Source organism: Cryptomeria japonica, chromosome 9 (assembly GCF_030272615.1).
Source record: "Cryptomeria japonica chromosome 9, Sugi_1.0, whole genome shotgun sequence".
Classification (NCBI taxonomy): Eukaryota; Viridiplantae; Streptophyta; class Pinopsida; order Cupressales; family Cupressaceae; genus Cryptomeria; species Cryptomeria japonica.
In genome coordinates this window covers 620919012-620944542 of record NC_081413.1, presented here as the reverse complement: position 1 = coordinate 620944542, position 25531 = coordinate 620919012, and the positions used below count along the sequence as shown (strand labels likewise).

At 35.5% G+C, this 25531-nt stretch overlaps 1 protein-coding gene across 2 annotated transcripts in view; it reads left to right on the top strand.

The window, feature by feature from the left end:
- The first annotated feature begins 445 nt into the window (after window positions 1-445).
- The window catches only part of LOC131063707 (uncharacterized), a 51181-nt gene continuing 26095 nt past the window's right edge, over window positions 446-25531 (top strand). Inside the window, exons 1-6 of one of the 2 annotated variants that reach the window (XM_057997604.2) lie at window positions 446-981; window positions 1583-1698; window positions 5027-5199; window positions 7298-7391; window positions 14986-15097; window positions 15193-15281. In XM_057997604.2, the coding sequence (XP_057853587.2) occupies window positions 789-981; window positions 1583-1698; window positions 5027-5199; window positions 7298-7391; window positions 14986-15097; window positions 15193-15281 (777 nt within the window). In that variant the 5' untranslated portion in view covers window positions 446-788. The remainder of the gene's footprint in view (window positions 982-1582; window positions 1699-5026; window positions 5200-7297; window positions 7392-14985; window positions 15098-15192; window positions 15282-25531) is intronic. The other variant, XM_057997603.2, reaches the window with a different exon arrangement.

Here is a 25531-nt window from a genome sequence, read left to right as displayed (position 1 = left end):
CTATAGAGTTGATGCAAAAGAAATCTTACACAATTGAATCTACCAATGACATCAGTAACTAAAAGATTGTTTAATTTTTTACCTCATGATATTTTATGATTGTAACTTTTTTCAATAAAAAATAAAAACCACTAATTGTACCAAATTTATTTGAAAAATAAAAAATAACTAATTTTTTTTTTTTTAAATACAAATTTCAAAACAAATTAATGCCAACAGACATATTTAACAATATCCCTATTCAGACCGAAGATTAGCAAAATGTCAACATTAATTTAAAATTGGTTTATATAAAAACAATAGAATATTCATAAAATTTGCAAATCCCTATGAACGTGCATAAAGTATTATTGCTATCCATATTTACCCACCTATCGCTGGGCAAAGGAAGCATGTCCTCTTCATATCCATGTACGTGGGGTTATATAAATGGCTGGGAGACTTACTTTTTCAGTTCTTTTGTTCCTTTTTCTGAACTGAGATTAAAAGCATGCACAATTAATTAATGCAGGAGTAGGCCGTTAGTGAGGAAAATTAAAAGCATATGGAAGAATAACTAGAAACTATATTTCTGTCCCCTCCGCATATATATCCCATCTGTCGCGGGGCATATCTGAACAAGCTTTCATTCTGACCAAGCAAGGAATCTATATAAACTATTAGATAAAAACCAAAAAATCTGGTCTTGCACTCTACGGAATCTCTTCTTCAATTGTTATTTGTCTTTATATAAACCAAGCCTTAATTCTGCTAAAGATGGCCAGAAAGCAGATTGGGTTCTTCTATTCATGGCTTTATTCCCTTCAACTACCAGCCCAGTGGGGTATAAATCACATCTCAGAGGCCCAATAACTAAATTCATCTATGCTCCTCTTATCAGTCTCCTTCCTCATTCATACAAGAAATTGCAGCCCCACCAGAAGAGTTATTGGAATACTAATTTGCAATTGAAAATGTCTTCGTCAATTATAGCATCAGCTGGTAAGTTGGGTATTGAATTGGATAAGAGATTCGCCTTTTTGTTTATTTTTCTCTTTGCGTTTGCGTTCAAGTTGTTGTAGTTTGCCTAATATTGTATCGGTTTGGAAATATATGTTAGGTTTGTGGGCTGTGCTTTTTCTACCCTGATATGAATTTGAGATAGAAATTTGTTTTTACTTCATATTATTTATGGTTTTCTCTCCCCAGGTTTTAGATCTATCAATTACAAATTTACAGCACATTTTGGCTTGAGTTACGAGGAACCTTATTGTGGTAGTGGAATTTGAACCTGGGTCATGCTCTTATTGGTGTACTGATCTCCATAATCATTATGCCAGAACCCTCCTCCATCCCCACCCTCAAGACAATTGTAGAGTTCTGTTTTGCGTGTATCTGTAAATATTTTATATTGGAGAATGATATGATGTCTTGAATTTACTCCAACAGCTGTCAGCACAGACCTGTTTATATCAATGTATCTATCTGTTGGTTTTGATGGGATACATTGGTGTGCTATAATATATTCTTATTATGAGGGCCGCTGTGGCAGTTTTCTATTTTGGAATAATGAAAGCCTATTGATGAATTATTACTGTTGCAGGTACAGAAGCTGTTGGAGAAATAGGTGTTCATGATTCACGGTGTGTGGAAGAAAAGGATCTCCTGATTGTAGGTCCTGGGGTACTAGGCCGCTTAGTTGCAGAAAGTTGGAAGAAGGTATTATAATCTGAATTAGTAGAGATGCAATTGTTGTGATAATTAACTCAACTGGAAAGACATTCAATAGCTAATTTCTTACTAAAAAATAAACCATATTTATGTCTATTAATCATCAAAGAAGGTCAATGGAATATAAAGCATTAGAAATTGCAATAGGTAATGTGGAATGCTAAAAGAAACTTAAAGAAGTATAAAATCAATTATCAAAGTTAAAACTGGGAAGCAAGTGAACCTGTTGTAAACCCAAACTATAATAGTACACAACAAAAATGATTATGTAAATGGGATTATCCTTGTCAAAGAAACCCTCTAACAAAGCCAGAAAAGGGAGCCAATTGAGAGAGCAGGGTTTAGTCTACCTTAAGTTTTCCTAATGAAGTCAAGAAATGGAGAAACTAGGGATTATCTGTCATCAAATGTTGTTAGAAAGTTGGAAACACATCCCCAAGTCCAATAGTTCTCCCTCACATTCATTGAATGCAATCAATTTGTTTGTCATATTTAACGACTTGGACTTTGTTTCAAGCAACAGAATCTTCAAAATCTGTTCATAGCCAAATGACTAACTATCCCGATGCCAATATTGATACCTTATCGGAATAGCCATTCAAAATCGGCTGAACAGAATTTTGCAAATCCGATAGTATAAACTATCCCGATAACAACAATGATACCTTATCGGTTTAACCTATCCCGACAATAGTAATGACAACTTTTTGAGCAACTTTACTTTGATATACAGACCTGAAAACATGAAATAACATTACAAATGGTCTCAATAGACCTTATTGAATCAAAATGACATGACCCCTACTCCTAAGACTCAAACATCTAATTGACATGTTAACTAAACTCTAGGTGCTCCTGCACCAGGCCATCTCCAGATTTTGGACTGGCCCTTTGACATCAATGACAATAAGTTAACAAAGCATCCAATCTTTTGATTATGATGGAGTTTCTTAGAGAATCTAAAGGCATTATGATTCATGTTGAATGAGCCAACTAGCTGAAACCTTGATTGCTTTGATGCCTTAGGTGGATAGGTAGAAATCCAATTCCCAATCTATCTCATAGGTGGATTATTACCAACATACATGAAGAAAAATGTCATTAAAGTAATTGAATACTTGTGGTTGTCTTTGTTGAAATAGTAGCTAGCTCGGATACCTGTCTATTGTATTTTAATGTTGTCAATGAAAATTAAAATACACATGTATTATCTCTCATGTAATTCGAACTACTTAGGGCTGGGCCCAAACACATGTAACGTGGAGGCAATGTAATATGAATAAATTAATTAATTAATTAATTAATATGCAAGCCAACCTACACTTGTATTATCTCTCATGTAATTCAAACTACTTAGGGCTGGGCCCCTTGACCCCAACTTGGGGGCGCTGCTCCCAAACCCCTGTCGAAAAATATAGGGGGAAACTGCACTGATGGAAGTAGTGAAAATTTAATCTCCGAGTCTGATTAGGCTCCATTATGTATGTTATTTCTTTAATATTTATTATGATATGCATATTGACAATGTGAATGAATTGAAATTCTGAATTATGAGTGCATATTGAGTATTGAGTCTATTGATAATGTTGTATGTTTGATGTTTGCATTCTAAAATGTTTTCATAGTATCATACACATGCTATATCCATGTTTTCATATGAATATAATGTATAGATGCATGCTTTATCCATGTTTTCATATGAACATTTAGAATTTTCCTATATATTTTAAATTTTCCCTATATTTTATATAGCCGTCCCCTTTGCCGTCCCCCCCAGTCCCCAAATTTGGCAAAAAAAATTGCCATCCCAGAAACTCGTCCTCCTGTCCCCCCGTCCCCCCATCCCAGAAACTTGGGGTAACGTAGGATTTTTTCCAGCATTCCATGGGGATGCGTCCCCCCCCTTTTTGGGCGCGTCCCCTCGTCAGAAACGTCTCGGGGACGCGACGTCCCCCGCTGTCCCACCACCGCCACCTAAGCGCCACCGGGACGCGGAGACGTCCCCGCGTCTCCTTGGGAGACAGGGAGACGTGGAGACATCTGGACGTCTCCCAGAGAGACATGGAGACGCCTCCACGTCTCCTTGGGAGACGTTTGGGCGTCTCCCCGTCGTTGGAGAGACGTGCTCCTGTCGCCCCCACCTATATGCAATATTTAATATTAAAATTTTTTAAAAAAGTGACTTTTTAAGTTTTTTGAGGGTTAAGGGGTAACTCTAATTGGACGTGGGCCAAAAGAAAAATAACACCCGACGCCTTTAGAAAATAATAAAAGTATTTTTGGCCTCGCGGGGCGCTGTCCTCGACCCCGCCCAAGGGGCGCTGCCCCTTGACCCCGCAAGGGGCAATGCCCCTTGACCCCAAACCCCCGTTGAAAAATATAGGGGGAAACCACGCCGATAGAAGTAGGGAAAATCTAACCTCCGAGTCTTATTAGGCTCCATATAACAACACAACTTAGAAATCTTGGTATTTAGATTTAGTATTTCAAATTTCCTATAGTCTCATTTGAAATATAATTCTTACACTGTAATACTGTCATACATCTTTTCAAAACTAGTTTTTCAAGTACTATATGTATATGCATAACTATATCAGCACCACCACCCCGCCACACCCCCCGCCGCCGTCCCCAAACTTAGGCCCTTGGTCCCCCTGTCCCGGAAACGCGTCCCCGCGTCCCCCCGTCCCCAACGCCCGTGGAACACTGATTTTTTCTAATATTGAGATGAAATAAAAAATTAATTTAAAAATCTAATTTTATTTACATCTGTGAAATGTCTTGACTCCGTACTTGTTGATAAGTGTTGTTTTACACATGCACACCAAATGTGGCTAGTATGTATCTAGTGATGTATCTGATTGGTGATAATTGACAGGAGTTGTGTTTCTTTCTGGGAAAACAAAGAACTGTACTGAAAAAAAAAAAATGTTTTTGATTAGGAACTTTAAAAACTAAATCACACTCTTATTCTCCATCACAGTTTATAAAATGCGTATAAAAGATTGATAATTGTAAACCCTTTATAGTTCTGATAGTTCCACAACAGAACTATTGTTTCATGTTTTGTGTTTGTAGGACTCCAATGTTTCTAGTTAAAGTGCTTTTATGTGAAGTATTATGGTAAGAACTTGAGGGTGATGTCTATTGTCCATTGTATTTCCTCTGTTCTGAAATATTTTTTTTTAAAGTTGCTGATAAGTTTTCTAATCGGTTTGAGATTTAATTCAAGACCATGAGCTACAAAGTAATATATTTCACCCAAATTTCTTTGAATTATAGCTGTCTTGGAGGGTCTGACATGGCCTCAGGGCAGGAAAATCCATCTTGCAGAGTTGTTGGGCAAACAAGGTCAACCGATCACCACCAAGAGTTGCAAAATCTTGGCATCAAACCATGTTTGAAGGGTACACAAACATCTGAGCGGTTTCCTTTTGTTATTTTCTGTGCTCCGCCATCTGGAAGTGGTGATTATCCAGATGATGTCAGGTTTGAATATTGATACATCATACTGCCTTTTTGACATGACTCTTCAATACAATCTAACAAAGTAATAACTTGTCCATACTTTTGAAATTGTATTATGATTATCCTTCTCATAGATGTATGAACATGTTTTTTGAAATGTAAAGAAGGTGACATTATGTTTTTTTCATATTGCACTATTTTAAACAGAACTAAATCTTCACGATCAAAATATTGAAACCTTCTAGTGGTAATGGAAACATTGTCTTTATGAAACAGAAACCATAATACAAGATGGTGATAGATAATATATTGTTTTGAACTTAAATATAATGTAATATCTTAAAACAAGACTCTGTTCTTAAGTTTTTCCACCACTTGCATCAGGGTCCGAATCTCAATTCGTGTATCTTATTCTTCTTAGATTTTTCTTGATAGCACACTTACTTGCGTATATCATTAACCGGTATATGTTTTGTTCCACATATTTTTAATTAAAAAGAATTTGGTGTTAATTGTTTGTTTAATGCACACTATTTACAATTTGTTTCAAAATGACTCTCGAAAGGTATTTTGCATATAGGTCTCTAAGTTGCTAACTTTTGATGATGAGATGTCATTTGTTGATTTTGTTGCATACCCAGCAAAGTTAGAGCTACTGGCTAAACTACACTATTGGGTTAGCTTTTAGACATTATCAACATTCATTATGAGAATGGCAACAACTACGAAAACCACCAAATCCGACTACCCATGCAAACTAACTTAATACATTTAGTTATTTGTAAACAAAAGGCTTCTGGATCATGCATGTATCTTTTTAAAATTATTGCACTATCTTTCATTTTTTAAGGATTTGAATATAGAAAATCATCCTAGCGATTAGGCACAAATAGAACATCTGAAAGAAGATCATAAAGAGATTGAACAATTCCAGACAAGCTACCAAGGTGGGTTAAATAAAAAGCCATCTAGCCATTCTACTGCTGTCATACAATTACCCCGTCAGATGTGCAGTCCCAGTTCCCTAGAGCATGTGTTGCATCTGACTAATTTCAATGTAATACGATTGACATGTTGAGCTTTTTGAAATGAGAATTTTCCTTCTAGACCAGATTGTAATGGGTTGTACACAAAAATACTTTTGTAACTTGGCGCAAATTATACCTTAAGCATAGCTTGAACTAAGGAGATTACCCACCTGCTCATGCATTATTGGTTTTGAGTAAACATGATTTAGCACTTAGCAGATTATTTCATATCTTTTAAATGTGTCTGTATCAACTTTACTTGAGTCTTTTGGTACATCCCTGCTCAATTTAATAGATGAATCATGAAGGGATGGAAATCACATCTTGCTCATTTACTTTTAAATGTGTCTGTTTCAACTTTTCTGGAGTCTTTTGGTATATCCAGGCTAAATTTAGTAGATGAAGGGATGTAAATCAGATTATGTTATTTACTTTTAAATATGTCTGATTCAACTCTTCTTGAGTCTTCTGGTTGTCCAGGATAAATTTAATACGTGAAAGGACTCAATTTATATTTATTCATCTAATTATAAAAAAGCTAACAAAATGTTCACATTTGGAAACTTTCTAGTTAGATTTGAAAGGCCTAACTACAAAATGGATCTTTATTACCTTCGGACTGTAGATGCTAATTACAGCGTCATCACCAGACTCAATTAGTTTTCGATTTTTGGCCTACCAAGTTGTGCTAGGTGATTAGCCTATAATTATAACTAGAAATGAGATGACAGTAATTAGTAGGTATCATAATTAGTAGCTAGTAACTAAGCATTGATATCTCTGGTAATGAGTCTGCATGTGTATGGAAAAAATCTGTCCCTATGTTAGCCAAATATGCTTCAACCAGCAAAATGTGAAAAATACTTAGACCGCTGTATTTTTTATTTCGGAGATATAAGAAACAAGTTTGAAGCACAATGCAAGCTCTTCACAAAGAAGTTTAATGGTTGATTGATATGCATGGAATTTTTTTGCTAGAATGTTTTTATTCTGTAAGGTAACAAGGAGTTTTTGATTGCATAAAAACAGAAACAACTTCCAAGTCCAATGCAATGAATTAAAGTGATTAAAATCTTGGAGTTCATCTGCAGGGCAGCCACATTGCAATGGAATGGGGAAGGCTCATTCTTATTTACATCAAGTAGTGCTGTTTATGCTTGCAATGATAATGGATTATGCGTTGAGGTAGTCACGTTGTATTTTACTCAAATGTTCATTACTTATTTTTTATTCAAATTGAAATCTATGCATGCAAGATGCCAACTGTTGAAATCAAGATGATTTTATGATGTTTCCATAGTATATTAAAGTCTGTGATTCAGATTTAATTGTGTAGTTTTGCATCAATCTTCATTGACCCCATGTTTCATGAGAAGTGGTTTCCGAGAACCCATCTCTTATGGCCATCAATGGTCGAACTCCACTTAACACACACTGTTAAATCCCAATAAATCATCATATAAGTTGAGATGATTTGTTCTGTACATAATATACAAAAACAATTATGTGTTGAGGTAGTCGTGTTGTGTTTTACTCAAACTTTCATTACTGAAGTTCTATTTCAAAACTGAAAATTTATGTGTGCAAGATGTCATATACTGGGACAGAGATGATTTTCATGTAACTGGTGTTTCTGCAGTATATCAAATTCTGTGATGATTTATTGGGATTTAGTTATTTATTTTCAAGTAAATCTTCATTGATAAATATTTCATGAGTAGTGGCTCACAAGGACCCATTCTCATGACTGTGAGTGCTCCGCTTAGCGTGCATTACTTGAAACTACACAGCTATTTCCCAATAAATTGTCTCATAAATTGAAAATTCAAATCATAGGTACATGATATACAAAAATGAATATTCTTAATCTCACTTGGCATACAGTTATTTTTAGTAACTAGGAATTTCTATTTGAGAAAAGTTTACTTTTTCCATACTTGTTAGTGTTGTGTGTCCTTCAAAATCATAAATATGTCACTTTGCATTTTGATTTACTAAAAAATATAAAGGATATTTTTTAGACCTGGTCCGTTAGAAGCTTCTTGTATTTTAGGTTGTTTGTGCTTTGTTTCAGGATCATAGCCATTTGGATCTGGCTTCTTGTATGGCAACTCTAACCTATATTTTTTAATTTATGAAGACTTTGTAATGTCCCCTACTAGGTTTAGGCCTATTTTAACCATAATTAATTTATTTAAATATACTTATGACTTAAACTAAATTGATTAGGAGACAAATCTATCTTATCATGAATCAAATCTGTGATATTCCATATTTCAATTAATTTATCAATTATTAATAAGTAAATTGTTCATCTCCCATACTAGATATTTAATTCTATCATAGTAGATAATTAATTTTATCATCCATAATTCTTAATGCAAGGTTCAACCCTTGTTACTACTCCAGTTCTAAGGAAGAAGAGGATGACTATGTTACTAAAGCGCTTAGATACCAAAATTCAATAGGCTCCCTCAAAGTTTATGGGACACTGATCCTTACCCTATCTTGGGAATCATCCTATTGGCTAGATTTAGACTGCCCGTCTTTGGAAACAATTCAATGCCTTCTTCTTAGACACTGACAGTAGTAACAAGAATTAGATTATAAGTATACTAACTTCTCATGTATTATGAATATATATATGAAATTAAGTCTGACTGTCATACATATTGCAATCTATATTAATAATACTATTAATTTCTGCATAAGAACATTATCAAGCTTCGTATATTAAGCATACATATTAAGTACAACCCATGCATACCACCAAGAACAAGGATGTTACTGCTTGTAATTTAATAACAGTTCTGATCTTATCTGATCGATGGTGATGTCACTGGATCCTTTTGATTAATTTCTCTTATATCTCTCAATGTGGGGGAGAGGTCACACCTCTTCATCATGTATTCTTTGGCAAGAGACACACCCTTTCGCCATTAGCATCCTTTGAAAGAGTGCAACTCTTCATTATTACTGCCCTTTGAAAGGGACACGACCTTTCATAATCAGATCTGCACTTCTGATTTCCAAGTTATCACCCTCTCAAATGAGATTCTATTCTCCCTTTTATAACTCATTGTTGAGGGAGTCACAACTTTTCCTTCCATGTCTTTTGACCATTCAATAACTTAATTAAATTTTGATTATATTCTTTTATGTTTTAATTTAATTTTTAATATTTAATTTTATTATTATTATTATTTATTATTAAATTCTATTTCAAAAAGTAGGGACATTAGAGACTTGCATTCCTTCATGGATGATGTTTTCTGTTAATTTTTAGGGAGTGAGTTATCCTCCCTGCCTCTTGAACCTCTTTTGTTTGTTGAAAAGGAAAAATATATTGCATTTTAAATATTAGGTCATATACAAAGTGATCATCTAGAGAGCTTGTTGCAAACCAGATTGCTGAATCTATTGAGTCCTCTTTTGACTTAGGACCAACCAAACTGTACCCATTAATCCTATACAACAATAACCACTTACTATGTAGAAGATTTGAAAGGAAGCAAGTTACAGGGAAATGTTTCCTACTATTATTCTGAGGAGAGTGTTATGCTAATCTCAATCTTTTAATAACCTAAAAAATTATACACACATTTAAACATAAAATAAACAATATATATCATAACACAGGTGTACATAAAATAAACCCCACATTCCAAAGCAGCTCAATATGTTATTTAGTAAAACACAGTTACAATACAGTTGCAGAGCAAACTTTCACATGAATATCACCAACAAGAGATTTGGAGGAATTTTTTACAGTTTAATAGTAGTTTCAAAACTCTACATGCAACCTCTACAGTAATTGAAAACCCATGAGCTTGAGATAGAGGCTTTGTTTTCTATCCAAATTGGTGCCTAAATTATCCCCCAAATCAAAGATGCTTTATGAAGTACCATAGCATGCATCATAAGTTGGTCAATAGGTGTAACTCTCCTTTACAATGCTTTTATGTGTCCAACAACATTTTACGTTTCCTATGCAAACTTTTGGAGGCCATAACTTTTGATCCGATGGGCAAATTGATCCTCCCTTTTTTTAAATTGAAGCACTTAAAGAGATGTATGCAACAAGCACCTTTGTAAGTGATGCTGAACAATTAGAAATATTTATTTTGACCAAAACCCATGTAGCACAAAAATTGACTTTCTATTTTATATCTGTGAATTGTACTTTTTGTAAGTTTAACATTGGGAACAATGTTGAGAAACCTTTCCCAACATTCTACCACTTGTTAAACACCTTGCAAGAGCAAAGGGAGTATCAATACCATTATCTATTCCCTCAACCTGAAAATAACCCTTTGCAGTCAATCATGCGTTGTCTTTTCAACACTACCATCAAACTTTATTTTTCTTTTGATCACCCATTTGCATTCAACAAGTTTTTTTCCATCAAGAAAAGGTATGGGTTCAATGTGTTATTTTTCTTCAAAGGAGCCATCTCATCCATGGCCACTTTCTAGGACTTTGCATCATTCATATTAATTGCCTCCTTTATAACCCTAGACTCATTAGGGTTACTAATCAAAGCAAAAATACATCTTCAATTAGAGGTAGTATACCTTTCTGGTTGCTATGTTTGTCAAGTGGACCTTCTAAGGGGCTGAGGTGGAGGTTCTATATCTTCTTCAAAATTCTATGAACTATTTAAGTTCTCTTCTTCTTCAGGTACTTAATGGGCTTCTGATTCAACTTTCTCTATCTTCGAGGTTAGTTGAACCTCATCTTTCTTTCTATCCTTTCACAACAACACCATGGCGAATGGAGATACATTTTACAACTTTTTTCTTTAAATTTGATCGTTTCTCCCAAGGTACATGTGCATATGTCTCACAACCAAAGACTGGAAGATGTCTCAACGAGGACTATTTCTTTGACCACACCTCCATAGGTGTCTTATCAACAATAGTTGATGTAGGAGACCTGTTAACTAGGTAACAAGTTGTGGCAACCACATCTACCCAAAACTTTTATTTTTGACTGGCCCACTAAGCATACTCCTAGCTCTCTCCATCAACGTCCTATTTATTCTTTCTACAACTCCATTCTATTGAAGGGTGTATGAAGTTGTCTTGTGTCTTTTCTATCCCATGATCCTTGAATCTATCAAGATTTGTCAAACAAACATCTGTTGCCATGATCAATCCTTAAAATTTTAATTGTTTTACAAGTTTGATTCTGTAAGAGCTTTAAACTCTTGAAAATGATCGAAGACTTCAGATATACTTACAATGAAATATACCTATGTCTTATAATCATCAATGAAAGAAACATAATATACAAATTAAATACATTTCAATGGATCAAATCAAAACCCTCTCTATGTACACTTCCACTCAAACAAAGTTTCCTATAATAGGCTCTTTACTCAACACCTAGAATTTGAGTTGATTAGGTTCCGATATCAAAGAAAGGAAGCAAAGTACACAAAAATGCTTCATACACTAATATTCTAAGGAAAGTGTTGTGCAAATTTCAATCTTTTAGCAATTAAAAAAGAAAAACACATTTAAACATAAAATAAACAATAACACCATAATGCAAGTGTATGTGAGGAAAATCCTTTTAGGAGAAAAACCCCACACTCTAATACAACTCAATGTATTATTTAGTAAACCACAGTTATTATACATTTGTAGAGCCAACTAGAGATTTGGAAGGATTCTTATAGTTTAATAGTTTCTACAAAACTCTACACACAATCTCAATCTCAAGCACCTAATATATAAGAGATACGAAACCCAAAACCATCAAATGGTAATTAAAAACCCATGAGCTAAAACCATCCAAAAAGTGGTGTCCAAATTATCCTCCAATCAAATATGCCTTATGATGTGATGTGTCATAATACACATCATAAGTTGGTCAACAAGTGTAATTCCCCTTTATAGCTCATTTATGTGTCCAACAACTTTTTACACTTCTATGCATATTTTTGGAGACTATAACTTTGGATTTGGTAGGTTGATTGGGTCTTTTATTTTAAAAATTGAAGTACTTAGAGAGATCTATGCAATTGGCACCTAGTAAGCATTGCAAAATGATTAGGAATATTTATTTTGGCCAAAATTCAGTTCTATAGCCCAAAAATTGAGTTTTTCCATTTTATATTTGAAATTTTTTCATTCTGTAATCTTAACATTAGGAGCAAGGTTGAGAGACCTTTCCAAACAAGATTTTGAACTAATGGTTTGGATGACATTCCAATATCCATCATCAAGATGGAAAAAGTGAGAATATTATGTCTTTATTAAAACAATATGGTCATAATGCACACCAACAGTGTGGCTCAAGTGGTATTTAATAGTGCAACATTATGTGTGGGAGTTGGGGAAGTTGATTTTAGAGAAGTATCCACAAAAAAATTGGAGCCCATGTGCAACCCATAGTTTGGAATTTTTGCTTCATGACTTGGCTAAATTCCCATGGATACATGGAGCAATTGCAAATTTCATAATTTTCACATTGAACCTTTAGAGGCAACATACATCGAGGGAGTTGTTGAGGCTTTGTGACACAAGGTTCGCTTCATTTTATATCACTTTGAAATGAGTGGTTGAAGAGAAGAAAGCTTTTAGGTCTATTATTTGTTCCAATGAGTGGGAAAATTCAGTGCTTTCAAAAAGGTCTTAAGGGGAAAAACATAGAGCAAATCATTTTATATGGCAATTTTTTGGGAAAGTGGAGCAAGGGTTTTGAATATATGTGGACCAATTTCTAATGTGCTTTGCATGGTTGATGGTGACGTGCCTTGTCTTGGCATGGCTTATGAAAGCATGGACCGTTGCAAGGAAGCTATTCATAAACCACTAAATAATGTAGAAGTAGAGTACATGGAGACCAGATTGAAAATGATGCACACACCTTTACATGCAGTAACTTTCTATTTGGAGCCTAAGCTATTTCATATTGAAAGACAAGGTGATAGTGAAATTATGGCAAGCCTTTTAGAAGCCACTGACAGGTTTCAACTAGATCTAGCAATTGCAGTTCTAATCAAAGACCAATGTTGGAAATACAAGGGAGTAAAAGAGATGTCTGGAATGTCAGCAACCAAATATGATATGGCACAAGTTGATGTACTTGGCTATAGATGGTGGATGACCTATGGAGCACAAACTCTTGAACTATAATGCTTTGCCATTCGAATATTGAGTCAGGGAGAAAGTGCATCAACTTGTGAGAGGAACCGAAGTTGCTTTGACCACATTCATTCCAAAAGGAGGAACAATTTGTTGTCCAGAAAGCTGGGAGATCTTTTCTACATTTGCAGCAATTTAAAATTGTTCATGAACAAATCAGCAAATGACTCCAGATCTTTTTCACAACAACACATTTTAGAAGATAGCAGTTGCAATTGTAGATGAGCTTGACTTTTTGGATGATGAATTGAATAGTAATGATGATACTACGTCATCTCAGCCAAGTGCTCTTGATTACTTGGAGCTGTTTTTAAGTTCTAAAGTTTTGAATGTTGGTTGTACTTTTTTGACAAAAAAACCATCTTTACAATCATGATTTGACATGTTTCTTATGGTTAAACTTTGATGACTTTATCATGGTTTATAAATGTGTCATTTTTATAAAATTGTTTCAAATCTATTTAGCTAGTTTTGTGGATATGCTATTTATATATATATTTTTAAATTGTATAAGGATTTTTTTTTTGCATTTTTTTTCTCTTGCCGAACTTCATCTTAATTTTATTGTTGCTGAACATCAACTTGAATTTGAACCTTGGGACAACCAACAATTCTAGGTTAATTTCTTCAATGTGAAGCAAATGAGTAATCACCACCACACACCACATTATCTACAATCATCTCTATCTTCCTCATATCAATGCTATAGTTATAATACTATAAGTTTAAGTGTGGGGCCAAGTCGACTGTCACCTTGAAAAGATAATCTGCCACTATTTTAGCTTGATGCCTCGCATGTAAGAATTTTTATATTAATTACGAGTCATTTAATACCCTCCCCTTTTACAACTCTATGAGATTGAATGCCAAGAATGAAGAAAATGCAGTATTTAAGCTTCTCGTTACTTATTCCACATACAGCCAATCATTGATTGCCTTTTAGGTACCATCCAAGGCAATTTTAACCCATCTGGCTGCTTTTTGCCTTGATGCTAGTCCTATTATTGAGGACAGTTTTCCTTGTTCTCTAATTTTCATCTCAGTTTTTGTTTTCTCATTCCAGTTTAGGTCCTAGTTTGGAACTGCCTGTCTTAACACCACTAAATTTTAATAAACATGATTTGCAACACACAAGAAATATATTTTTGAACTACTATTAGACCATGAGTTCCATGACATCAAAAAAATAGACAATCGAGAAATTCCAGAGAATAATACGGAAACAACTAAAATCATGCATGGAACAGACAGTTCCTTAGTTATGTGTATGACTGAAATCATACTTTTTTGATTTTTTAATCAGTAGCCGACCTATTAAAATTTTAGTGCAATTAAGAGTATGGAGTGCAATTTTTCTTTATTTGATTTAAGTACAATTTGCACAAGCTAAGTCTTTTTACTGTACTGTAGTTCACGACCTTCTGATTTTATTATTAATCTGCTATTAATAGCATGAATTATCTTGATATATGTTGTTGTATGCTTTCCTTGCATATTTTATGAATCTCTAATACCTGTTGACTGTACTTGTGATGCTATTTATTCTGAATTTATTTATCATTACATGAAGGCTAGGTTGAAAAACTTTAATTCTAATTTCTTACCTTGCTATGTGACATCTACAGGATTCCCCTGCAATGCCAATTGGGAGCAGTCCTCGCACAGATGTTCTTTTGAAAGCAGAGAATGAAGTGCTGAAAGTTGGTGGCAATGTTGTACGACTGGCAGGGCTTTACATATCCTTATATAGCAGCATAACACTCATTGCCATTTTGAAGTGTCAACATGATTCGTTAGTTTTTGTTTTTTGATTTCTTTGACATTGCTGCACACATTTGACAGAGGTGCTCATCTGTATTGCCTGGAGAAGGGCACCATTGAAGCACGTCCAGACCATATTCTTAATCTTATTCACTATGAGGTTTTGTTTTACCTTTCCAGAAAATCTCTTCACTCAGTTCAATTTGAACAATATTGTTATAGTTAATTTTCTTCAAAACATTTATACAATTGGTCATGTTTAAGCACAATTTTTTTCCTCTTCCAAATGTATCTTTGATAATCCATTTACGATATCCAATTATTTCGTGCTATTATCTAAAGTATTTTGGCTTTGTTGAAACTTTTAGCAAATGGGATTTTATTGTTATATATTTCACGACAGCACTTTATATATTTTTGCATAGATAGTAATTGAATTAGTCCTCTGTAGTTCTTAAATTATTTCCACTTTTTATAATTATATTGCCTGCAATTTCAGCTGTATGAATATAAGGCTGGCCTTTTGTACTGAAGTCATAATAGTGACTTAATGGTGTGTAACAATGTTACTAGTTTGTTCTAAGGTGGAGGTCAAGGTGAGCGAAAAATTAGAAATTTCCTTCTTAGGGTCGTTTTTCCACCCTCAGGAGAATAGATGAAACCAAGTGTTAAGTGATGGAGTTTGTTCCAAGACAATAAAAAATTTAGAAATTTCCTTCTACCTATCGAATTTCCACTCCTAGAAATTGAATTCTAAGTGAAAGAGAAATTGGAAATTTCCTTGTGAAGATCGATTTTTTACTCTAAAGGGAAATTTATAAGGTAAAATGTGGTGGAAATCAAAATCTTCCTTGTACCCATCGAATTTCCACTCCTTGTCTTGTGTGTTTTTCCACCCCTTGCAATTGAGCAAATTATCAAGAAGGAAGCGAGGGTGAAATCTTCCTTCTAGGGGTCGATTTTCCACTCTAGGTGAAATGTTGCTAGTAAAATGGAACAAAGAAGGTAGTATAACAAGGAAATCAAAATCTCCCTTCTATGTGTCGATTTTCCACTCTTCCTTCTAGAGGTCAATTTTCCACTCTTCCTTGCGAGGTTCGAACTCCTCAATCTCATCTGCAATGAATACCTTAGACTTTTATGAAAAACTTGTCAATAGGGACTTAGTTTCCAGTAGCAATCTCCTTGATCGCCTTTTCCAAGCTTGATTTTCTCCCTCTTGTTTTTGGTCCACAATTCACATTAGACTTCAAAGATTTTTATTCTGAAATAGTTAAATGTCTTTTGAGGAAAGATCAATTTCTTCATCCTCCAAAACTTCAGCATCATTAGGAAGAAGAGTGATTCACGATTCTTCCAATTCAAAGACGGAAAAGCAACATTCCAATCAACTTCACTAACAGATTATTTGAAGCACTCCATGGCTGCTAAAGGTGCATTTGAAATCTTCCCATGTGCAGCCAAAAAGTAGCCATGATTATTCCTACAAAGTTGGAATATGGTTAGCCTATCTTATGAATGCATTTCTACTGCCAAGCTATCTTAGGAGCTTGTACCTTGCGAGAAAGACATTGAATCCTATTTTCCCAAGTTTATTGTACTTGGGAACATATGAAAGGCAGTCCCTCATAGTTAATGAATCGAATCCATGAACTGTGTGTTGACGTGTATTTTGTACACAACCAAACACAGAATAAAATACCCAAATGGTACCTTATCCTCTCTTGATTAAAGCCTCTGAATGCTGAAGATATCGCGAAAAAGATCAATCAGGGTGACTTCAAGGTTCTTCGTTGTAGGATCTCTACGTGTGGATAAGCACCAGTGGTCGTTGTAAATGCTGTTTCTTCAAGGGGTCTTACGCACTTTCTAAGAAAGCTAGTTCGTGTTACTCTCGTTTGACTGCAGGAACAGGATTTTCCTGATACTGACAGGTTCTCAAAAAGGATCAAAAGATAAGGGGTTTCAAGAAATGAATGCTAATCTAATCCTAAGAATGACTCAATATAGGCTAGACTTGGTAAGATTCTATCAATTTCATATTGCCAAGGAATTACAACTCTACTGGAATTGATGCGATCTTCTAAGGTGATTAGTGATTTCAAATCATCAAGGATATAGATACTATCATAAAGATACATATCAATATTTCAACAATGATTGAATGTTTAAGCAATCTTAATATCTCCAGTTGACCACACAAGGCGTCCTTACAATCAGCAAGAAGCTAGTGGTTTGGAACGTGAATCTCACCAAAGATCAAGCACAACACTTAGTCCTTCAAACTTAAATACTACTTCGACTGAGAATGATTTAAGAAGATAAACAATCATGAAGATAGCCACAAGAATTGCAATAAAACACCATAATTTCGATATTTTATTGATCTCAAAGCCAAATAGACAACAATTGTTCAAAATTCTTTCTTCACTACTCAATCTTGCTACACAATAACTTTCTTCTCTTTAAGCTCTAACTATTATCTATCATCTAATCTGTATTATCAAAATGAAAATGAGTGAGGGTATATATAGCATCCTCAAATACAATGAATGGCCCAGATCGAAAGAAGATCAATGGCTGAGATTCTGACACCTAAACCCAAATTAGGGTTTGTTACAAAAAAGGTCCTCATTTAGATAAACATTATTAAATGCATAGCCAATATTTAATTGGCACAAATATCGAGGAAACATAGACCAATAGGAATTGAGCTACCACATCATTCTATAACAACTTTTCTTCTAGAATTTTGTTTCCTTTCCTATGCTCTTTCTTAGCATATCCAACGAATTTGGACACAATTCCTTCAATCTCAGCAATGGGAATCTCAGGAAGATTCTTCATCTTTTAGGCATCATCTTACTTTCCAAAAATTTATCAAACACCTCTCCAGGCAAGAACACACAATTTCACCCTCAAGCATGTCAATACTTAGTCAAAATTGTGAAGGAAATCCAGTCTACAAGGAACTTCGCCCTAGACCCTCAGCAAGGGTCAGGAGCAATTTGACATTATCAGGCTCTTGATCTATTTCTTGACCTATTTAACTTAGCCCACTAGACTCCCTTTCTTCACTGACCATGCTTAACTGACTTAGACTTGGAAACAAACTGGACTTGACCCTAAAAACCCTTTTTCAATCAAGACTTAACCTGAGACCTATTTGACTCCCCTGTAAGGTTTACCTTATTCTGACAATCTCAAATCCTCAGGGAGACACTTAACATCTTTCCAAAATTTGATTGGACTTAGCTTGAATGATGCCAAAAAGGAACCCCTTAAGGTTTAGCCCTAGCCCAGACAGACAACTCACTCACTCAAAATCCTAAAAGCAGAGAGAAAAACAGGCAGAGAGAAAGCAAAACAAAAGCAAAAATAGGGGGTCCCCATTCTAATGGGGCGATGTGTGAAATGATCACAACACTGTGATATGGCAATATTTAGATAGAATGAAAAAGAGGCTTAGAGATATCTAAATCAACATATATCTTGACAAAACGATTATGAGCTCCATCCCAATCCAAGTTGAATTTCACAAAATCAACAATCTTTCTAGCTAACTATTTAATAAAGCATTGTTTATAAGACCCAAAGGAAAATTGTAAAGCCATATCCAAACAGGAGCCTTGGAAAAAACCTCATTGGCGGGTTTAAAGAAAGGAGAGCAAGGACTCAAGAAGACAGCCACGTCACCAAAAACAATTGACTGTTGTCCCAGAAAAAGTTCCAATCCTTTGAATTCTGAAACAAAACCAGAAAAAGCCCCTGGAAAGAAAGAAATTGAAGGTTTTTAACAGCTGTCCAAGTTTACTCTATCCATCTATAAATTTCCGGAAGCAGAGGTTTCCTGCCCATGAAACAAGAGACAATGGAATTTCTGCTCTTGTGATTAAAAAAAGGCTCAAATAGCTAATCTAAGAAATAGCTTTGGAGTATATGCAACAAAAATAATTGGAATATCTTCCAACAAAATTGGGGATTGGAACCTACAAATTCTCTTCCAAAGCTTCACCTTGCTGATCGATACTGTAGGAACTGACAAGCAAACTTTTTTTGTTGAAATACAAAAATTGAGGAGAATGTTCAAATAAAGACACCTTAGTTAAAACCATGTTGGTTGAAAATTTTGTACACTTGAAGAAATATACAAAATTGTGGTTTCAACCACAGCGTATGAGTAAAACCCTCATAATTAAGGGAAGGCTCCCCCTATCTAACTACAACTTTGAAAATAAAATAGGATGGGACAACAATCTTTCTTCTTCTTTCAAGAAAGACAATATCCTTTTCTCTTCACAGAAAAGGATAGCGATTTGATATAAACAACAGTAATCACTTTCAAAATGAAATGAAAGAAAGGAAATGAAGTTTCCTAAAAGCGCAAAGACTTCTGTCACTTCCTTCGGGACGGGACAGCAATATCAAGCTCAAAAACTTGATTATATGAAGTCCTATCTACCCTTTTTTATATTAATTCTATCAAGAACAAATTATAACAGCTCAAAGACTGGAATATCTTATTTTTTTCTACTTAAAACAATGGGAAGTAGTATAAGCTCAAAGACTCACAGCTATTTCTCACAAAATCTACTCCTAAATTCTCCTAAGAACAAGTGAAAGCACAAAGACTTACAACTTCTCTCAACAAAACATTTATTTTAATCTATATTAACCTCAACTACTTGTAGCACAAAGACTGCAAATCAAATGTGATTAAGCTCTTTAAGGAACACTTGCAAGAAAGATAATATAGAACACAAACTCAAGAATGTAGCACAAAGACTCAAAGCTTGAGCAATTTCCTTTTATTCCTTTCAATTCTTGAATTTACACATGAAAGCTCAAAGACTTCTTTGCTGTAAATTTGACAAAGTTTTTGCTTGCTTTCCAAAAGATAAAAATTACAATAAACCCCTCAAATATTTATAGAAGAGGAGCCTTGAGAAAAAGGTGGGAGGATCCTAACTAACTTGAGAGATTCTCTCAACCACCAAGACTTATTCAAAAACTAACTAAAACTTCAATAACTAACTAAGACTTATTCCAACTACAGTCCTAATTGAACACAACTTGTAGTTGCTTTACATGTAATTACAAAAGTGCAAGTAATGAGTTAACTTGCATTTTACAAAAAGACTTTTACATGTAACTTGTCAAAAGAAAAACTACAACTAAAGATTACAAATGTGGAAAAATACAACTAAGTCTTGAAAAACACTTAAGTTGCATTAAATTAAAACACGAATCCTTCAAACTTCTGGATGATCATTTGTAGTTCATCGGGATCTGGTTCATGGGTGTTCTTGGCAACAACCATGGTCTTCACAATGGCATCATGGCATCGGAGGAGCGCAGAGCTGTTTTTCTCCAGGAGGGATTGGATTTCATGCATAAAGATTTGGTGTTTCATCAACATTTGAATTGAAGCGGCCGAGGATTGTTCACTCCTCCATTCATTATGTATCCTCATCTGTAAATCAGCAAGAACTTCTTCTGGAATCAGCTCTCCATCCTGACTTAGTATGTTGCAAGAGGCCTTTTCACAATGAGAGACAATCTCGAAAAACTTCACCCCGTAATCTCATTGTATCACCAATCTCCTCAATGAGGGATTTAAGAACAGGGGCCTTATTTTCCAGAAGCTCATCAAATTCCAAGTACATGACCCTGGAAGAGATGATGGCATGCTTCTGTAGAACGCTCAATTGTTGTTGGGGCATAGTACGTCAGATTGTCAAACTATCTTCAACACTTTCCAAATTCTTTTTGAAAGTATCGGAAGTCTGATCCAGTTTCTCTTCAACGGTTTCCAACTTAGACATCATCTGAAAAATGTCTTTCATCACTTGTGCACATAGATCATGAAGTTGATCAACCCAGGAATCCAATGCTTGTACCTTCCGAGCAGCCCTTTCCACTCCACGAACTGATTCTTGGGAACCGGAAGAACCTATGGAATTACTCCCTTCAATAGTAGGTTTTGTGATTTTATGAACAACTGCAATAAGTTGTCAGTTTTCCTCTTCTAGCTTATCTTTTTTTGCTAGAAGGTCATCGCACCGTTGTACCAGTGAAGCTACAGAAAACTGAGCATCATGTTTAATCATCTCATGCGTTTGCTTACCCAATTCTATCCTTGTAACTTTGTAATCAGTAGCTGACATTTCTTCAAGTGGCTTATCTGCAATGGGTTCAACAATTTCAGCTACCTTCATCTTGTTGCTGTCAACAGTTACTCTGGAGATAGTCTTGGCCTTTTTAGCAACCTTGGATCTGGATTGTTTAAGTTACTGATAATCAAAGGCATCAGGTGAGATTTCTTGCTTCTTCCTCTTTGGAGTAAAAGAACTAAGCCGTGGAGGTAAAGCCATCAACTCTCCTTCAGTAGCAGCTGTAGGCAAAGGAGAAGCAGTTTCTGTTTGAATAACCGTGATCATCTTGGGAGGAATATTTGTTTGGATGGCGACCACGGTTTGCTTAGTAACGAATGGGCATGAAGATTGCCTCATGAATTCTTCAAAACCAGAAGTGGAGGTATCAATTTCTAACAGCTGGACATAAGCAGGAGTATCTTCAGGGACTTCTTGCACATTCTCTTGTTGATGATCAGGAGGTGGCTCGTATGCTAAAATAGGAATGGCATTCTAAGGAGATTCATCCACAAGCAAGTCAGGAGGACAAAGGGGCGTCTCAATGCAAATTGGGGGAATAATCTCATGAGTCGAGTCCGATGCTGGAGATTTGGGAGCATCATCAGATTGCTGCCCTTCTTCTGGATTATCCAGATCGATCACCTGAACATGAAATCGTGACTTTTCCTTCCCACGAACTGTCGCTTCCTCAGGTGGAAGCACTACTGCCTGACTAACTCGCAATTTGATCCTTGTGCCCAAAGATGATGCGCCTTCCTTGTTGTCAACCTGAATCTCAGACTTACGTCCAAGAGGCCCCATAGAATCATCTTCTTTTTCAATCTTGATTTTTATGAGTCTAACAACATTACTTTTCAGCCAAGCATTGGTGTTAGCCAAGATAGGCTGAAGTCTCTCAAGAATGGATATGCACTCCTTGTGTGACCATTGGATTAAAGGAAGTGGAGCTTCCTCAACCCTTCGTGAAATATATTCAGGATCAAGTACGTGCCCATCATCAATCATCCCTTGTGGAATGTCCACCAAGTTCAAATCAACAACCTGCTCAATAGTGAGCCTGCAGTAATCTATCTTTAGAACCTCGATCTGTGTGCGGAGATCTACCCAGATATCTTCAATGCGATGCATGTGCACAAGTGATTTTTTGATCTTCTCCTTCATACCTCGGTAATCAAAATCAGCTCTGGACTTAAACCTTTTGAGCTTAATTTCCTGCATTTCGGTCTCCATGGCCTTGGCTTTAACGGATGTGACAAGAGAATACCAACCAATTTTTAATGGGTTTGTTGTAGAGATCCCCATTCCAACCTTATGTCTGGCAGACTGATGAGTGTGGACAGCCATAATTTGTCTTCTCAACTCCATAAAAATGATCTTATCAGTTGGGTATCTAGGAAGCATGTATGGCTGCCCACTATAGCATCCGATTCTCATATAGGTGAAGGTCGGGAACTGTAGAAACAAGCATCCATACTCACTCACCCTTTCCCATGCCTCATTTGATACCCATTTGTTCTTCAAAGTTCTGTCAAATTGACACATGAACCGAAGAATGCATCCTAGACTCTTCTGAAATGCAATCTACTAGGTCTCAAAAGCAGCTGATCATAATATTCCCAAACTAGTATAAGCGAGCGATCACCCTTGGTAGAAAGACCTGGAAAATGTCTAAGTGATGCTGCCAAGTACACCAAATATGAATTCATATAGAAAGTCATGGTGGAAGGGACTGCTGCAAGTTGTTCACACAAGGCATCCCTAATGACTTCTCCCCATGATATATGATGGGACTGCCTTATGAACATGATGAACTGATACATCTAGGGCTCAAAAACATTAGAATGTTCAAGGCCCATTATCCTGCTGAGGAGGGTTATGATGTCTCCTATTTCCCATTTGAAGTCACAATGGTACAACTTAGCCAACCTTGAGAAGGCGGCTCGTGGCTCTTGGGTCCACCTGTTGATATGTTGTTTACAATCTTTTTCCTTTTTTACATAATACTCAGTTGCACTCTCTTTGGAGATTTCCATGTAAACAGGTGCGGGAGGTATTCTGAAGACCTTCTCAATTGTGTCTGCATCAAGGCGGATTATTGCTTTGCCATCATCATTTTTAATGATTTTTGTCTCCTTGTCAAAGTGATGGGCACAAGCAAGAACAAATTCAGGTTCTAGGGCAGCCATCGGGAAAGAAGATGCGTGATGGATATGACTGTCCAACAGCGGCTGCATATTGCTATCTTGTGGATCCTGAACCCTTTTGACAAATTTTGTCATGTCTACATGCCCTATCTCTGTATCTCTGATACGATCCAAAGGAGAGGAAACTTGGGAAGGCGCAACTTCGTTTTGGTACTTGTCATATTTGTACTTCATCTTTTTTGGAATTGGTGATGACGACAAATCTGACATTGATGGACAACCTGGAATACTGTGATGAAGACTTAAAAGTGTTAAGGCAACATCATTTTCAGCTGCAAATAACATTTTTCCTTCTTCAAATGGGAAAAACTTTGACTCTTGAACTTCACGACTTTTTGGGAGAAAGAGGGGAAATAAATGGAAATGAGGGAATCTTGACTTTGACCAATTTTGGATCTTGGGGAAATTTTCGCAAGTGTATAAGTTGGAAAGGGCATACATGCAATCGGATTTTTAAAACCCGAATGCAAGTACACTTATAAATTTGCAAATGGAGAAATGGATGGAAAATGAGAATTAGACTTGCAGAAAATGACAAAAATGGAAAGTACGGATATGGGTGACATGAATGGATAAAAATGGGAAAATCCGGGAATGTCATTTTCATGAAAATGGGAAGAACAAAGATTTTGAAAGGAAGGGTATTTCACATTTTTTTAACTTGGAATTTTAACGAAAAATGGTTAAATTCTTTAACCGTAAGGGAAAAACAAAGATTTCCAGCCAACTTGTAACCGGGATTTAAAATCCCGAATACAAGTAAAGAGGGAAATCGGGGAAGAACAATGCAATCCAAAAATTGCATATCAAGGGGGAAAAAACTCTCTCACAAAACCGATTTTTGAGACAAGAACAACATATTTACAAATTTACAACTAGAAAGGAAAATAAGAAAACAAGAAAAAAGAAAATGAAACAAGAAAAGAAAAGAAATCATACCATGTTTCAAACAGAAAATGCCTCTCCAAACGATGCAATCAATCTTGGAATGAAGAAGACAATCCAATAAATAAAGACAATCTGCAACCCAAACCCTTACCACGTTTTTACAAAAACGCCATTTGTATAAAAACGTGGCAGCAAATCCAAGGGAAATGGCATGAAAAGTGGCCAAGACTCTTTCTAACCTCAACGCCTTGGCATACCAAGCCAAAACGATTTAGGAGATTGCTGATTCGTGGCATCCTTGAAGGAGAAAAACGTGGTTTTTACTAAAAACGTGTTTGCTGTTATAAACCAAGAAACCAACAATCTTAACCTCCAAATGGCGTGAAAGATGTCTACAAATGCATGAAAATGGGAAGGAATCTCCTAAACGCCTTCTACCTCCAAAAATTTCTCCACAAAAACTTGCTTAAAATCCTCAAAAAATGTTTTTTCTTGCAAATCGGGTTTTTTGGAACAAAAAGCAAGTTCGAATTTGCATCAAATAATGAAAATTGGGTTTTTTGGAGGAAATAACAAATTTAAAATGCACTATTTCAACTATAAGGCAAAAATCGGGTTTTTTAGACCAAATAGCAAGTTTAAAATCTCACTTTTCTCATTCTTAGGCAAAATCGGGTTTTGGAGAGAGATGTGCAAGTTTAAAATCACTTGTAAAGGGAAAATAAAATCCCTACAAGTTATAATTCACTTGCACACATGTAATAGAGGTTTAAAACCCCTATTACAAGCAAAAACCATTAAAGTAGGGGTTTTAGAAAAGATTTACAAGTTTACTTGTAACTTAACCAAAAAATCCCTATTTTAACTGAAAAAGCCAAAAAGCATCAAGGGGGAAATAAAAAGAAAATTACAAGTTTTTATTTTTCAATAAAGTGCACTTGTAATTAGCTAAAAATTTCCCTACAAAGACCAAAAGAGTGGAAATCATTAAAACTTGCAGTTCAAGGAAAATTCTCCACCAGCAGTCAGGGAGAAAAAACCCGAAATTGAAGGAAAAACATAGCAAACGAATCCAGAATGCGACGAAATTCAAAACGTAGTCCAAGGATTAGTCGAAATTCTGCCTCGGGAAGTGTGCCATAGAGTACAATTTTCATTTTTTC